At 28.6% G+C, this 17,325-nt stretch overlaps 1 protein-coding gene across 1 annotated transcript in view; it reads right to left on the bottom strand.

Moving 5' to 3' along the window:
• LOC132938382 (netrin-A-like) overlaps positions 1-17,325 on the bottom strand; it is a 75,121-nt gene that overhangs the window by 27,781 nt on the left and 30,015 nt on the right. Inside the window, exon 2 of the mRNA XM_061005175.1 lies at positions 3,769-3,957. Coding sequence (XP_060861158.1) covers positions 3,769-3,957 — 189 coding nt within the window. The remainder of the gene's footprint in view (positions 1-3,768; positions 3,958-17,325) is intronic.

Below are 17,325 nucleotides of genomic sequence, written 5' to 3'. Positions count from 1 at the left end.
CTTCTTAGTTAATAAGTTAACCAATTAATTTGAAATATAGGTAGTGTTTAAAATATTTTGGCTAACGAAGTATTTTGTTCAATTTCAATATTCGATGAACTAAACTGCAGTAATTCAAATCCAAATTAGCTATTATAATTTATGATAATATTATAAAGTATTAAATTGATACTTACAGCATTGAAACTAGGCCTCCATTAAAATTTATTTTTATTTAAAAAAAAATCTATGGATACTTAAGACTTTGGTACACTTAAATTATTTATATAACATAAGTTTACCGGGGCTCGCAGACAAGAGAACCACTCGAAAAAAAGCAAGTGAGAGGGCAGCGAGAAACATATCCCTTTCCATTTTTAAGCACCTAGCATTATGGCTGTTTCCACGCAGAAGTCCATTAGTCACAGGGGCCTTTTTACACACATCCATCAGAGTCGCTAGCCCTCCTCACATCAATAGTATAACGATTGTATACATCACACGCACCCTGTGTGTTGAGTTAGGACGGGAGGTAGACAACTTTGACTCGTCCAATGGCCGAGCCCCCCGAGATAAAGAAGCCCGTTCATGCAGGGCACACGGGGTGCATGGATAGGAGTGGCGAGAGTGTAGGGGTGTAATCCGTTTTTACTGGAAACGGATCAATTTGTCTAACCTTTGCCCCGGGCTACGGTAAATATCGTCCAGTTTGGTCTCATTCCCGGCCCAGTCAGATGTATCCGGTTGAAATAAATCGCTTCGGATTCTAAAAACTGTGCGATCGTATGCGCCGAAAGGATTTTACGAGCTATGAACGAATCCCTAGAGGCCACAGAAATAAGTTTGTTTGTCGCTAAAAAGACACGGCGATTGACAATTCGTTTGTTTTATGGTATGCAATATCCGTTTTGTCTTAACTTCCGAAGTAAAACCGTATTTCCGTGTTTGCATGAAAAGTAAATGTTTAGTTGAGAGGATCCAAGGAGCAGAATCTAGTCGTATTATATCTTTTATCGATTGATTTTAAAATTGAAAACAATAATATATTAGTTATTACTGAATATTAAACTAGATTTTTTTGATTTTTTTTAGTAATATATAATATTATAATAATATTTTAGGCAATTGAAAAATAAATTATTTTAATTTAATATTTAATGTAGTGTACTGCGTAATATATTATATTATACTGTATAGTACTGGCGTATTATATAGAAAATAATTTAAAATAATATAATGTATAATCGGGTTAATAAGTGTTAAGATTTATGAATGTACAAAACATACCTATATAGGTATGAGTTTGCGTAAGATTTGAAACTTGTTTATCCGTTTGAAGATAAAACGAGTTTTTAAAGATTTGGATAGGCCTTGTTATATTTTATAAAATGTATAAAATGTGTTTATTATAATCTTAAAAATCTTAATATTTTATAAATATAGACTTGACCACACAAAATATTAATTATGTATTTTAGTTAGCTGATTTAAGACGTATAACACGAAATGATCGCATTAAAAGTATCTAAATACTATGAAGTAATAGGAAAGATAAATATGAAGGATAAAAATATTCTTTAAGGCATCATTAAAATGTAAGTACAAAATATAGATGTACGATATAACTCCTAATGTAAATAATTATAACCATAAAAATAGTGCAATATAATAAAGTTTAAAGTTTGCAGTTTAGCAGCTGCTATAAGATTGTGAGATATAATATAACCTTTTACTGAATTTGATTAACAGGGGAATATATCAAAAGCCAAAATTAATTATCATCTCGTAGGTCTTCATTTAAATTTTAATCAAATAATCCGTGTATAATTACGGAAGGACTCACCTCAGAGGCTCAAAATGGCAAAGGTTAAGGGGTTCCGTGAATACATTATTAATAATCAAACTTTAAGAAGTCTCCTACCATTAAGCTTTCAATGTTTAAACTTAGGTATTATGTATAACAAAGCCTACCGATATATTTAAGTCATAAAATTGTTTATGTTATACATAAGTGCATAACTGATGTACATACATTGGATACTACAAATACATGTATGTTTGAAAAAAATAGTTTTTCTTATTACTAAGTTAAAACACAAGGATATTAATCATTAAACAAACTACAATTTGAAAAATATCATCTATTAAAAAACCACAAATGTTGGAATACTTTTTATATTTTTGTTGAATATATGAGCTTAAAAAATGTAATAACAATAATTAAAAAAATCTTTAAGAAATATGAAAATAGGATACAAATTGTGTGTTTAAATTATTGTACTTTCTCAATTGCAAAAAAATATTTCAAAAGGCGTATAAAATGTAATAGAATAATTTACGTCTGTAGATTTATATGCTAATTACGATGTCTACACTTATATTTATCGTTTTATTAATACATATAGTGATCGGGTAAATTATATCTATTCGCTATGTGTTTAAATTAAAATGTACAAAACACGTTCCAACTTCCAAGACCACCTTCTAAAATATTGAATGTTTAATTCCCATTTAAATAAATAGGATTATTTCTTATAATTTATGTTAGGTACACATACGTGAATCTATGAACACAGTGCATAGTGTGCTTTGAATAATTGAATCACAAAAGGTATAGAGCACTAATTTGTATCAACATAATGGACAACATCTGAATTATTAAAATAAAATTTTTTTACAACAAATATGTAGGTATACAGTATACTGCCAAATTTGATTTGTTTTTAAGTAGATTTTAATAATAATAAATTATACACCAGATAAGACAAATTTATATTCTTATTTCACTTTCAAGAAATAAAAATATTACGTGCCTGATATGAATAATATATCGATTTGATTTAATACTTTGTAAAATATTTTAATTCGTATGCAAAACACTATTTTAATTGTCTCGTTTATTGCCTGTTTTCTCGTGTCATTCGATTACTTTGATCCCCTATCATCGTTAGATGTTAGCCTCTTAATCTCACACCATAAGTCACGTTTGGGCAATAATGTAACCCCCCGGTCGTTTTTTTTACCCGAACAACATATAGCCGGTTTATTGATAGCGCTTCACCCGTGTTCGTGAATCATAAGCGAGGATCTCACCATACCATCAGCATATTATATGCCCGGTATCTTTAAATCCTCACGATTTTTCAATTTTCTTTCTTTATTATTAATATTATATTACATTTTTTTTTATCACAAAGGGATGTCTGCATAAATAAACCATTCTGCTGACCCGAAATAGCACATTTCACATACGAACCAACCTTCCTCTATAACGAAATATCATCACGTTGACACTCGTATATATTATATTAAAAAAATAATAAATAAAAGAAACACAACAAAAAACATGGTTTTAAATTAAAAAACGATCAAGAGTAGTACATTTGTAAAGAATTTTATAACAAAAGTTTTCTTTGAACTATTAAAAAAAAAAAAAAAAATGTTTTTATACAGCCAATCGAGGGAATTATGATGAATCTATGAAGCCCACTATTATAGGTATAATATCAGGAATATTTTAGGAATATATTTTTTTTTCATAGCTCTAGACGGACGCACATGCATGGCAATATGGCACTTATATATTATGCGTTTTGAAGTTTTTCAAGGTGTATACTAATTAAATAAAACAATTCATGAACGTGAATATAGTATTAAAATTATACGGAAGCTGTTAAATGAGTAGTTGCTCTTTTACTTATTATATGAATCATGGTTTCACATACTATTATTATAACTGATGTTATCACTGTCCTTTACATCTAAAATAGAGAAAAAATAATTACCTACCTTTACAAGCCTTTCGATGTGTTATGGGCTTAGTGGGATCCCTGTAGTATCCCTCCTTGCAGTAATGACAGTATCTGCCAGCCGTGAAGTGTCTACACTTAAGGCACACGCCACCGCTCACCCGACCCGACAGTTTGTACAGCTCCATGTCGAACCGACATCGTTTTGCATGTTCGTTGCAGTTACAAGCTGCAATCATAACAAAATATTATTATTATTACATCCATTTTACATTATTCATTTGTAGAGATACCATCATCGTTATGAACGCATAGTGTAACCATGTATAGGACTTACACTAAGCATAGTAGGTACATGCGACGTATGTACCTATTACCTACATACGTAGATTTGCTTCCATATAAGTTAATATATCTATTCTACATATTTCAAACTTGACAAATATACTAAAAATCCAAATGTCAATAATTCCAAAAATAAGAGCAAAAAATCCAAAAAGATTTTAAGCAATTTGTATGTACTTGATAATATTTATTTTCTCTGAAATATCATTATAATCACTCCAGTATGCTTAATAACACGACATTTTGTTTTATATGTATCTAATTATATGGTCTATATTTTTATAATGTACATTTTAGTATTAACTTTACTTTTCAACAAGTGTTTAAATCCGATTGTATCGACGTATCGTGTATAATTTTTTTACTTGCTTGTAGGTATATATTTACTAATATATTTATTACTAATTAATATATTATATCTATTATTATTTATCATGATTGATGAATGTAGCAGAATGTTGATAATATAATGAGTTATGACTGTTATGGTACCTATATTTAAATCGTTTGGAAGTAATACAATTTAAATTATTTTTATTTAAAAACTGATTTATGTTAGTAATATATTATAAACTCAAGGCTTAATAATCTCTACCCTTAAACGGTCAATTGTTTTAATTGTATGAAGTTGCTTTTATGGTTATAGTAATAATTGTGAATTCACATTTTATAAAGTTCCGACTTCTTGACAAATTCACCTTCGTTTGCTCGTTAATTTTCGACTCACGTTTATGGTTTGTTACTCCTCCTGGCGGTATAACCATTATAATGAAACTTCTAACAATTTTTGTTGAGTTTTTACTTTTACGTAGAACTTAAATAATCACTCACGCATATTAAAAAAAAATAATGTTCATCTTTGATCCAGGGACTTGCAGAAAAACAATATTATAATATGTAGTCATCAGTCTATTCGAATTTGTTGTAATTAAATGTTTTAGTATTAATTATTAGTAGAGAGAAACTATTTCAAATTAAAGTAGTAAAAGTATAAAATATTTTTTTTTTTAAATTTAATTAAACACATAATTATTCATTGTTTTAACTATACTTTTACTTATTAAGTATTTTAAAGTAGGTATGTATATAATGCATTTCTAGATATTTTTTAGCATGTTAATTAAATATTGTATCACAATAAAATTCATAATTATTATAACCATATTAAACAGTAAGAAGTGTATAGTGTTAAATTCCCTAAAAATGAACCATGTTAATTAAATTTTAAATTACTGCACGAAAAACCAACCCAGTTTAACATTTATGGCTATTTCTAGTTTTTAACTGTCGACGCGTGACAACTTATTTACATAAAGAATATTCTTCAGCATTTCTTAACCTAGGTACTTATTACAAGTTAGTTTTTTTATTTTAGCTTTATATTTTATTCTTGGCTATTTGCTAAACTTGTAATATCAAAAATAAATTATATAACATCAACAATTTTCTGGAGGTAACGCATTATTTTTATGAGACAATTTGTTTATTACTGACCGTAAATATTTTTTAATATTGATGTAACAAGCGGATGTATAATAAAATTTAAACATTCGGATAGTACTCAAAGGAATGAAACATTTATGAAGAATGACGACAGATGAAAGATGATGAAAAAAAGTCAAGAGTTTGTCACATATTAATATACTCTCTATATATAGACATGATATTTAGGGTCGGTTAGTGAATGAAACTGTGAGGGTTAAGGTTTAAAGAGTTCCGGTAATTCACAATATACCACCATATTCATACAAGAATAAGAAGGAATATACTACTATTATAATTACCAGCTATAGTACGAAAAGTTATGACATTGAACATTTTATCATTTTAAAGAAATATTTCGATTTTATTCACTATCAAAAAACTATTAATAAAATATAATCGTTTATAATATGTAATAAAATATTCACTATAAAACTTTAAAATTTTAGGTACCCATATATAGTGGATTGGCCTCGCGTTATATTATTATTACACCTATTACTTAGGTATAACTTATAAATAAAACATGAAGAACACTACAAACATCTAACAAATATTTTTTTTAATACCAGTCGTCAAAGAATATATTATAATGTTACTCTCCGAGTTTTTCTTAATTAATTATTATGAATGGTAAAGATTATAGAATGTAGGTACACTATGCTGTGGTCGAATCGGATAGTCCGACACATTAAGCGTATATTATGTGCATTATAAATTTATATTTTATCTTTATGCTTTAAATATTATCATCATCAATATCCCACTCAAGAAAGTATCAAACAAATCAGAACGAAAAGATTAAGCTTAAACAAACACAATCCGGTACATGTAAATTTATTGTAATGTACACATATAATTAATGAAACTCGTATCGATTTTACGTGTCAATACTACGCGCTATACACTTAAAAAAAACGTAGATACCTACCTATCTACTTTGTGAACGAACCCGACATCCGTTAACACTCGCACATTAAGTGAGTGAGTACCTATTACACTAATAATCGTCCATCGAAATAATGACTGGATTGTAAAATGTGTATAATGAAAATTAAAAATGCAAAATCAGTAATTATGTATTATCACCTACTCAAAATGCTGTGCTGTCTGACGTGTGTGCATCGCCGGTAATCCGGAACCATACGTGTGTAAATCATGGGCGGACGGCGGCGGCGGTATACTGCCATATTATACTGGACAGTTACGACACGTATATGGCCTACAGGTACAATACGTATGACCACTATTAGTCAGAGGCGGATTAAAATACCACGAAATCATGGTCAATTAACTAATTAAATCGAAACGCATAGGAAGGATTTCAGATCGGATCTAAAAAGCCTCTGGAATTATTATCATACCACATTATACATTATTGTACACTGAAAAAGCGTGATTGCGAGAGTGTGTGCGCGCACGCGTGTAAATGTAGGTGTACCTCCGTATATTATATTATTATTATCATAGGAGTAGCCGGATGGAATGAAACGGAGTGACCTGCAGGTACAATAATAACAAGCGATCGGAAGCGAAATCCGCGCGGGTCTGTGCCTACGTATTTCCCAGACCATACAGACGTCAATAATGTCTTAGGCTAATTGCTCGGTATATTAAATCTTCCATGTAATTGAATTCCTTAGTGACAGCCAAGCCAACGCGATCGGATATAATGATAATAATAGAAGAGTCGAAAGACCCGTACGGGCCCGATAAATTTCAAATGTGCATGGATAAAGAAAAATCTAGGCGACGTCGTGCATGTAAAATATAGTAAGAAAGTTTGCCGGTGTTGGATATGATTTGTGATTTTTGTCAGATAATTTTACAACACATGCCTACAGTGAAAAGGGAAATCACCATTTAAGCAATTCACGCGGTTATTAGATTTCGTTTTCTCGAATACAAACTTTAGATTCATATTTTTATACACATTTTTAGTAACTACTAAACTACCTACCTACTGAAATGAACGAAAGTTTCGAGATGTTAATATTATTTTGTGTTAACGACGGATAAAACCTAAGTAGGCACGTACGATATCGAGAATAATTTTAAATTAAGTACCTACCTATTTTAAGACACTGGACTACGATTAATGATCATATTTATTTGGAACTCTATTTTTAATGTAAAATCAAGTTATCTCAGTTCAACTGATTCTGATGACATAATACAACACATTACACAAGTAAATTTACATAATATTATAATAAATGTTTAGTAGAATTATTATTAAAATTATAAAACAATTTTACACTTTAAAGTTATAATATAATGCTTCTCAAATAGTATGTTCTTACTATTATTATGAATTTATCTTCTATCTAGAACCAAGGATGAGCATTAACGAGTTAAAAGTTAAAATTAAGTTAAAACATTAAGTTAATTTTAATTAAGTTAATTAACTCGTTACTTTTTTTTTCAAATTAACTTTTAACTTAATAAGTTACTTTTTTTCAAGATTAACGTGTTAACTTCAAGTTAGTTTTATTTCAAAAATATCTAAATTAAGTAAATTTTTGTCTAAAGAATAATGCACATTTATGAATGTTTTTACTTTGATGTATCATTTTAAATTTCCTCAGTAATTTTTTTGAGCGTAAAGAAAAACTATCTAATAAATCATATTATTATGTCTGGAATTTTTTATTTTTGCAAATTGGCAAATTTTAACTTTAGATTAAGTTCAGTTACTTTTTTCAAAGCTAATTTAACGAATTAACGAAAAAAAAATACAAGTAACTTTTAACTTAACTTAATTATTTAAAAATAACTTAACTTAACGAGTTCAAAAAAATCGTTAACTTGCCCAGTCTTGTCTAAAACTACATCCTAGGATAATTTAAAAAAAATTACCATTACATTGAATAAAACATTTTATAAAATATGAATATGTTAACAAAATCAAAATTTAAAAAAATCAATAAATACCTCAATTCAAATAACTTGAATCGCACTATATGGTGCATTGAGAGTGTATAAATTGATCAAATATATTTTGTCAGTAAAAAAAACATTTACATTAACAATATAGGTACCTACTATAACATAATGTTATAATATCATTATTATGCTTAATGTTGCTATTCCTATTACCTACGACCACTATTATTATCATCCATTATTATTTATTACTGTCATAATATATTTCCACAGTATAAAAGGTTATGTATGTAGTTTGTAAAATATAATATTAACATTTTGTTTTCTAACTAAAACTAAACTACCAACCCGATTATTATTTTATTTTAATAAAGGTGAGTTTTTGTGTGTTAACAAAAAAGACACTAAGATATTAGGTGTATTTAATAATATATATTTGCAGTCATTTATTTTAAGGAATTTAATCTTAAAAAAAAATATGAAATAATAAATATATACTCGTATTTTAAAATCCCCATGACATATAAATGTTGTAATTTATTGGATTTTTATTCAACATTTTTTCAAGAAAGTTAAATTTGTAATCTTTATAGGTGTCTCGAAAACGACGTAAAATATTACTTTTGGCAAAGCCTATAGATATGTCAAAATAATAAACAAGACATTGGTTGAAAGAAGAGTCTTGTTTATATTACCTACTAAAAATATAAAACCAATGAATGTGAAATAGTTAAATAGTTTCTCAAAAATGATTAATTAAGTTAATAACGCCGATAATTTGTTCGTCAACATTCAATCGAAAGCTCAGAAGCAAGTAACAAATAGATTGAAAACTATCGAAAGTTTAAACCATTCGAAACCATTATTATTATTGTTAAACTTTACCATACAGGTAATTTATGTACTCGAGAAGTTGAGAATAGGTAAAGTGTTTGAAAAATAAAAAAATATAAGTACTTTTAAGACTAAAAGTCTGGCACGAGAAACGTGCGATATCGGGGACGAGTGTCGAAATAATAGCTTATAATCATTGAAAGAATCCGTTTTTATCAAGTACTTTCCAAAGTATGTATATATTATAATAGTCACTGTGACTGCATATTATATAGGTAGGTCTATATGTCCACAGCACCCACACCCACGTATACAAATGAATTATGGATGCACGTTTGTAACCGCCGTTAGGTACTGGTTATGAAACCTAACCGTAGAAATCAATATTTTATTATTATTATGATGATGAATGCAAGTATTGTAGAACAGTAAAGTGCAGTAATACTATACTGCACGTACTATTATACGAATATCTATGACTGAAAACTGCCATAGAAAAAATTCACATCGAGTGGGTTGCATAACGATACGCGCGAACAGGTAAGATAGATAGATGGATGGAGTGGTGACAAACTTGTGAAGCGGAAACTGACTTCTTTGGCATAAGAATAGCAAACATAGGTACTTACATATATAGGAAGAACATATGAAAACATGCTGGAGGCAAAGAAACAGATTATTGTCACACAAATCAAAATACTGCGATACATAGACGTCGTCGCGACTACACAGTGCACGTAGGTACATAGAAAATATATTAAACGAAAATAACTTTTGAAAATATATTTTAAAGATACTTTGAGTTTTGAGATGACGAGATTCGTTCAACTGTCTCGTTCACAAATACCGCTGGTGTAAGAAATAGTATTTAATAGATTATTTAGAAAATAAAATAACGTGAAGAAGTATAATTCAATTTTATGGAGAGATTTAATCGGATTTTCAATATTAGTGGATAATAAATTATTTTATTACTATATTATTGTAATTTGTACAACTATATAGTGTTAACCACGTACAAATCTCTATACGAATCGAGCAAAAGGCGAAGTAAATGTAGAAGAAGAAACAGAATTATCATCGTAATGTACTATTTATATAGGGACCTACATAATATATTATTTGCAGTGGTGGTTTTACGGTTAGACAGACCCTTTGGTGGGGGTCTTAAAAACATAAAAATGTATTATAAATAATAATTATTTCATATATATTCATGTTAGATATGTATAGTTGTATAGACTGGTGTAGGACATACAATTACTTCTCAAGTAGGTACCAATCAATGGAAAAGATTAAATGGGTACGCATTTAATGTATATGCAAAATATTTTTAAGCCCTCCTTCTAAGGACTTCTCAACAACTGCCCCTGATAATTTGTGACACATATTATAATAATAAAAATAATAAATAAATAAGTGTTCTACACCCAATTTATTTTAAAAAGTAGAAATGTATTAGCAACTAATAATGATTATTGTAACATGAACAATTTTGAGTTTTCGTAATTTGTTACAAAATTTGTTTTGAGTTATAGCATTGAGCTTCAGAATCAAAATAAATCAAATAATAAATATAAATGTACCTGGTACCTAGTACAAATAATTGAAAAGCTGATTTAAAAGAAATTTTGATCGCGGTTATGGAGAAAATACTGTGATATCTGTGTTAAATTTTATAGTTACAAATTAAGTATCTGAACAAGTTAAAATAAAAATTATCTTGTATAAAATATTCAAACATTTTTATGGATTAAGATTTGGTTAAACAAAATATTAACATATATTATAGTTATTTATTATTAGACAATAGTTGGATAGTTAAGTGGAATTGAATTTTATCATGCCACTGTATTTTTTTAGAAAAATTTGAAAATGCAGATATAAACTTTAATGTTGAAAAGGAAAAGGTCAACAGTAATAGCAACTAAGTACGGTAACCACTATGCACCCCCTGAACCAGGCTATTTAATAAAACAAAATTCAACAACATGAAAAAAGTAAAAGTTTTCATGTTAAATATTGTGTGATGTATCAGCAAAGTTCTGGCTATAATTTTGTAAAACAATATGCGCAAAGTTTGGTAGAGGAAATAGACTTTCTTTTTCATCCGGAGGTAATATTCAAAGAACTCCAGTGAAGCAATATTTTATTAATTTTAGTACTGAAAGTAACGAAAGGTTTTCATATATATAAACAAAACTAACTAAAGAGTAAAGATATTGTAAAACACAGTTCAAAGTACCAGTATACAAGAAGCGGGTACCTAATTTAAGTTTATTGTTTCAGAGAATGTTAGTTCTTTTGCAACGAATACTCAAGATTTTATAGACACGTACAATACATAATATATAGACATTGTGAACAAATATAAAATATAATATATTTTATATACTGAATTCTCAAATTCCGGTAGGGTATAGTTTTAAATTTATATTACAAATGTTATACAGAGTAAAATATTACACCTATAGTAGTAATATTGTGTTTATAGGTTTTTACTGAACGTAACTGAAAATTAACTTAAGAGGATGTCAGAGCACTATTTGTTTTCTCTTTCTGACCCACGCGCAACATAGACAAAACGCATTTGCGCAAAATCGTTTTTTCTATGTTTTTAAGTAATTTCAGAGTAAAATCACCCTTTACAAAAAAGATAGAGAATAATATTTTAGAGGGAATGACATATCGATTTTATATTTTATTGTTATTTGACTTTGTATTCGACTTTCAAAGTAAACAAAAAAATGTTGTAAATTTAAATTATGTTTAAATTGTTTTGAAACAATATTTAGAGAAATCGATATGTCATTCCCTCAAAAATATTATTCTCTATCTTTTTTGTAATGAGTGATTTTACTCTAAGATTACTTAAAAACATAGAAAAAACGATTTGGCGCAAATGCATTTTGTCTATGTTGCGCGTGGGCCAGAGAGAGAAAACAAATAGTGCGCTGATATCTTCTTAATTTAAATGTTTAGACACACGAAATAAATCAGGCTGAAACTGTATATGTATTGATAATGATGATAGTTGACACTATGTATTACAATAACCAGTTTTATTTAAAATGACAAATTTTCAAAACCATAACATTTAAAGAAAAATATTTTTAAAAACGTAAATGTATTATATTTATTTTGGTAATATTTTGTCCTACCTACAAGTACGATTAAATTCATAACAAGTTACTACCTTCACGTTATTAAATAATTATCATTATAAATTTGTTTTTGTTTTTTATTTTTATTTTATAGGTCACGGCTAAAATATAACTAAAGTTCCAGATGTAATTATGACGTATAACGTATAATATGTACGAGTAGGTACATATATCATCTTGAAAACCTTATCTTTAGCAAACATTACAAAGGATGGTCATTATTAATTATTTGGCAGTGTACTGCCTGTTGTTGTCTACCGTGGTCGCTAAAAACATTGGGTGAAGGCGCTTCGGATACAGAAAAAGTCCTAATATATCTATTTCGAGACACCGGCTTGGCTAACTTCCATTGAGGAAACAGAGAATGTGGCTTTTTTGTCGATTTCATTCTATCTTCACTCCTTCTCTTTTTAGGACCTATTATGACATCTGCAATGATCCTGATTAATGACAACATCCTATACACAGAGTTATAGAGCAGAGGCCGAAAAACAACAAACGCCCTAGAAATAAATAAAAAGTTTTGACTTTTGTGAGGCCCTCGGAAACCTCGATAAAACGTCCTCCCTTCGTTTTTGGATTCGGAAACAAGACAGACAGTGTTATTGGGCTATTTGTCAACGTGGTATTTGTCAGAAACTTCATTTGACACTTTATGAACGGGCGATATTAATATATTTTTTCAATTAAAATTCCGTAACTTTCAGACAGCTAGTGGACAATAGAATACCGCTTGACGAAAATTAAAAGTCGATCACTTACAATAACAAATTACAATTACCATGCAGCTCAAAAGTACGAAAAACTAAAAAGTTTGCTAGTGAACGAAACTGTTTTTAAAATGGAAACATTGTAACTAAATAAAACCATATTCAATTCATAAGCAATTATCAAAACTGTAGTAGGTAAGATAAATTATCATAAATATAATAATTGTATCTATTTAATACCAATGGATATTTAACTAACATTCAATATTGTGTATAATTATTTTCTACGCATTAGAAGTTTACAAGCTACATATATTTTTAATGCAGTTTCTTATAAATACCATATGTTAAAAATTAGTCCCTTGATAGTTTCATATATTTGTGAAAACATAGTTATAAAATGTTCAATTTTAGAATCGAGAAAACTCAGGCTTGAATTTTTTGCTCTTGGGAATATTAAAAATACTTTTTTTATAGAAAATAAAACTTTACTTGCAATACATTTAAGAAGTCTCGGAATATCTTCCATACATCACCACCTGCTGTCATGACAATCTAATAACTTAGAATCCGCTTTATTTTTGACGTCAAAAATAAGAATTTAGATATGTTTACTTCAACGTATAATATGAACTTTTAAAAAAACATTAACTTCGGAAATAAATAAAAATGATTTATTATAGAAAAATTATGTAGATTTTATATAAAAAAAATAAATAATGAAATAATAATATTGCATTTAAAAAAAGCATTAAACCACTGTATGAGTACCAATATTTTATTTTTTGTTATCAATTAGTAAACTAATTAGAGATACTTATAAATAGTCAATATAGATAATAACTCATCGAGATTAAGACAATCGCTTATAATATTATAGTCTATTAGTCTATTCTCGTAATATTTACTTTATAAAAAATTGAGAGTTATAAATCATTCTACTTAGAACCTAAATTAATAAATATCAAATACTTGGTGTTATGACTGTAAGTATCAGTGCAAACCAATTATTAATTTAGAGTGTATTTACCAATATAAAAAATATACTGGCTGTGTTAAACTAGCTGTATTTCTCACACGGAGAAAAATAAACAATTTCAAAATATAGCACCTACTAGGGGAATTTTGGGCTAGAGTAAGTACCTCAGTTCACGAGCATAGCGGTTTCAGTAGAACCACGTTTTGTGGAAAAAACCGACCAAGGGGGTCGGACGGTCGGTGTGCAATTCATCTGTGGTAGATTGGATGCAAACGCTTGGTGTGCCTATATTGGGTTGAAATAAAATAATACTTCATGAGCTCTAGGTATACCTCAGCCAATGAAAATAAACAATTTTAAAATAATATGGCACTTGTTAATAATATCATTAGTATTATATGTTTTATAATATGGCATATAATCAACAATAATATTATTTTTTTTAAAGTTTGTTCTACCGGACGTGGTTTAAACTACTCTCTAAACTTTCCTGGTATTTTCATGAAAAATTTCTGAAATTTTCGTAAAAATTGGTCGAGTAGTTTTTGAGTAGTTTTTATAATCCACAACTCTACACATCGCCTTTTATTTGCAACTATAGATGGATACATTAACAACCAGGAATCCATATTAGCTATTTATTTATAAAAAATTAAACGAGGTGACTTTAAGTATTATGAATTTGTTTTTATATTTATAAGTGATGCCTTTTACAATACTTCTAACGGTGTTATTTTTAAAGTACTCCAAGTTTAATAAATTATTGCAGTTTGTTGATTTATGTGGCTAATTCATCTCAGGCGGTTTTTCATTCTAATATCTACTGGGCAATGGCAGACCCCAAGTAAACTGCACATTATTAGATTATACACTGTATATATATTATATATATATGTATACGTGTGGTGGAAAGTTGTATTCGGCATATATGAGAGAAGGGGAGGAAGTGGAGGTCATGGTGAACTACTGTGTGTGGTTGGAAACATCGACGCGTGTAAAAAGATTTTTATGGATTTCCGAGCCCATTCGAGGGTGAAATTAGTTGCCGGCAGAAATATTTTCCCTTTTGTATGTGTATAAGAAATAAGAACGAAGAAATGTTTATTTGCCACCCCTTCTAAGTTAACGCAAGCTATCGAGTCTACTTATATGTAAGTATAAAAACAAATCGAATCATGTTTTTAACTTCTTACAAATTGGTAGTAAGTGCAAGTTAAAATTATTACAAACATTGTGTCGGTATATGTGTATATAGTACCTAGTATATACCATAGGTTTATATTATATAAGAACTATATACATTGTACACAGTAAATGTTCACAATTTAAAATTATCAATACAATTTTAAGCTATTATATTTTATCAGCTACAAATCTAATTAAAATGTATTACATTAAACTATTCAAGACGTTCTATTATTAAAATAAAAAATAAATTATAACAAGATTAAGAATTTATTTTACTGTTAATTTATTTATTTAGCTGTAGACGTTAGTTTTAGAATAATTTTTAATAAACTGTATGTTACTTTACCAATTTCACACTCCCTACTACGTAGTCATAACTCATAAATTGTTTTAATAAACTATAATATTATATATATAATCATTAATTACTTATTGAAACTATATTTTTTTTTCTTTTATATATCTATTTGTATTAAGACCTTTATAACCTCAAAATATTTCCATGTTCGTTCTCGTATGATAAGCACAAATGGCCTATGCATTCTTAAATATCTATGTTTGAGCCATGAAGACTATAGAATTATTAGGCCCACTATCATAATGATACAAGAAAGAGGTGTTTACATCTCTATACATATATAATAATAATAATAATAATAATATTTATTGTCACCAAATTATAACAATTACAAACAATTTATGAGTAACAAAACAAAACAAAAAAAAATCTACCTGGCAAGGTGCATACTATCTTAAATCGTGGTGTAGTGTAAATATTAGCACAGAATAGATAAAATCTTATTGAAATAAGATAATTATTAATAATCCTATTGATGAAATCTTATTTTTTCATCTATTCTCTGATATTATCTGCACGAGTGCAATAATACGACACCGTGTGCACTATTAAAGATAAAGTTTATCTTAAACCGTGGTAGTGTGTGAATATGGTGTAACAGAATACATTTCACCACGACCAAATGATTGTATTCCTATATTATAAACATTATATTTTTATATGAATACTGTTGAGGGGGGAAACCATCCTCCCTGGCTACGACACTAATTATATACATATTATAATATTTGATTTTAAAACTGTTTATAAATAATACATTAATATCAATAAAGGTTATAGGTAGTTGTTTCCTAAACCGGAGCGTCACTATAATTATAAGTTAAATCAATACGGTTTGATTACTTTGAAAAAAAAAATGTGAGTTTGCAACTGGACTTATTTCATGGAGTAACATGGGATTATGTGTCAATTACGAGAGATCCCTGAGGGGGTTCAACTGTGGATCCCGAGGCAGACGAAATGGTCAAAGGTCGTTAATTGAAAAGTCTGATAAACGCTCGGGGTGCGATTACCGACCGAGTACTAACCTCCCCTGGGGTCTGATGCCTATTTTCCGGTACATGCTCTAAATTATCAGCGACATCATACAGGTGCTTCTCGTTCTCATTAGCATAACGCCCGAGCCTGCATTCGCACTTGACCGATATCGTTGAGTGTTCATTGTTGTATGACGCGCACTCCAAATCGGGATTTCGACAGATGTGGATACCGCACATTCGATTTTCAAGTATGTGAGCGCCTACGAGTAAATGACCCTCTTTTGTAAAGAATAAGTTACCACACAAAGTGTATACATGGATAAATGAGATCCACGTCAAATTGTGTAAATAAAACTGTGGTCTGCATATGAACCCTCTTATGTTGTAAGATTTAAATATAATATATTGATGTATTTAGATCGAGTTTTTTACAACAACAATATCTGTAATGTAACTTTTTGGTTCACAAAATATTTTAATAATAGAATAATCAATACAATTTTATGCATTATACAAATTATAGCATATAATTTAATTTCTACTTAATATTAAATAAAAATTAACAGTTGTAATATGAATGTATTTTTTTATCAATTTATTTGAAATTCCGCAATGTTTTAATTTATACACTAGTTTTAAAATTCAAAATATTCCTAATACTTTTAACCTTC

The sequence above is a fragment of the Metopolophium dirhodum genome, chromosome 2, assembly GCF_019925205.1.
Source record: "Metopolophium dirhodum isolate CAU chromosome 2, ASM1992520v1, whole genome shotgun sequence".
Classification (NCBI taxonomy): Eukaryota; Metazoa; Arthropoda; class Insecta; order Hemiptera; family Aphididae; genus Metopolophium; species Metopolophium dirhodum.
The sequence above is the reverse complement of the archived record's forward strand: the minus strand, read 5'-3'. Positions and strand labels throughout refer to the sequence as shown.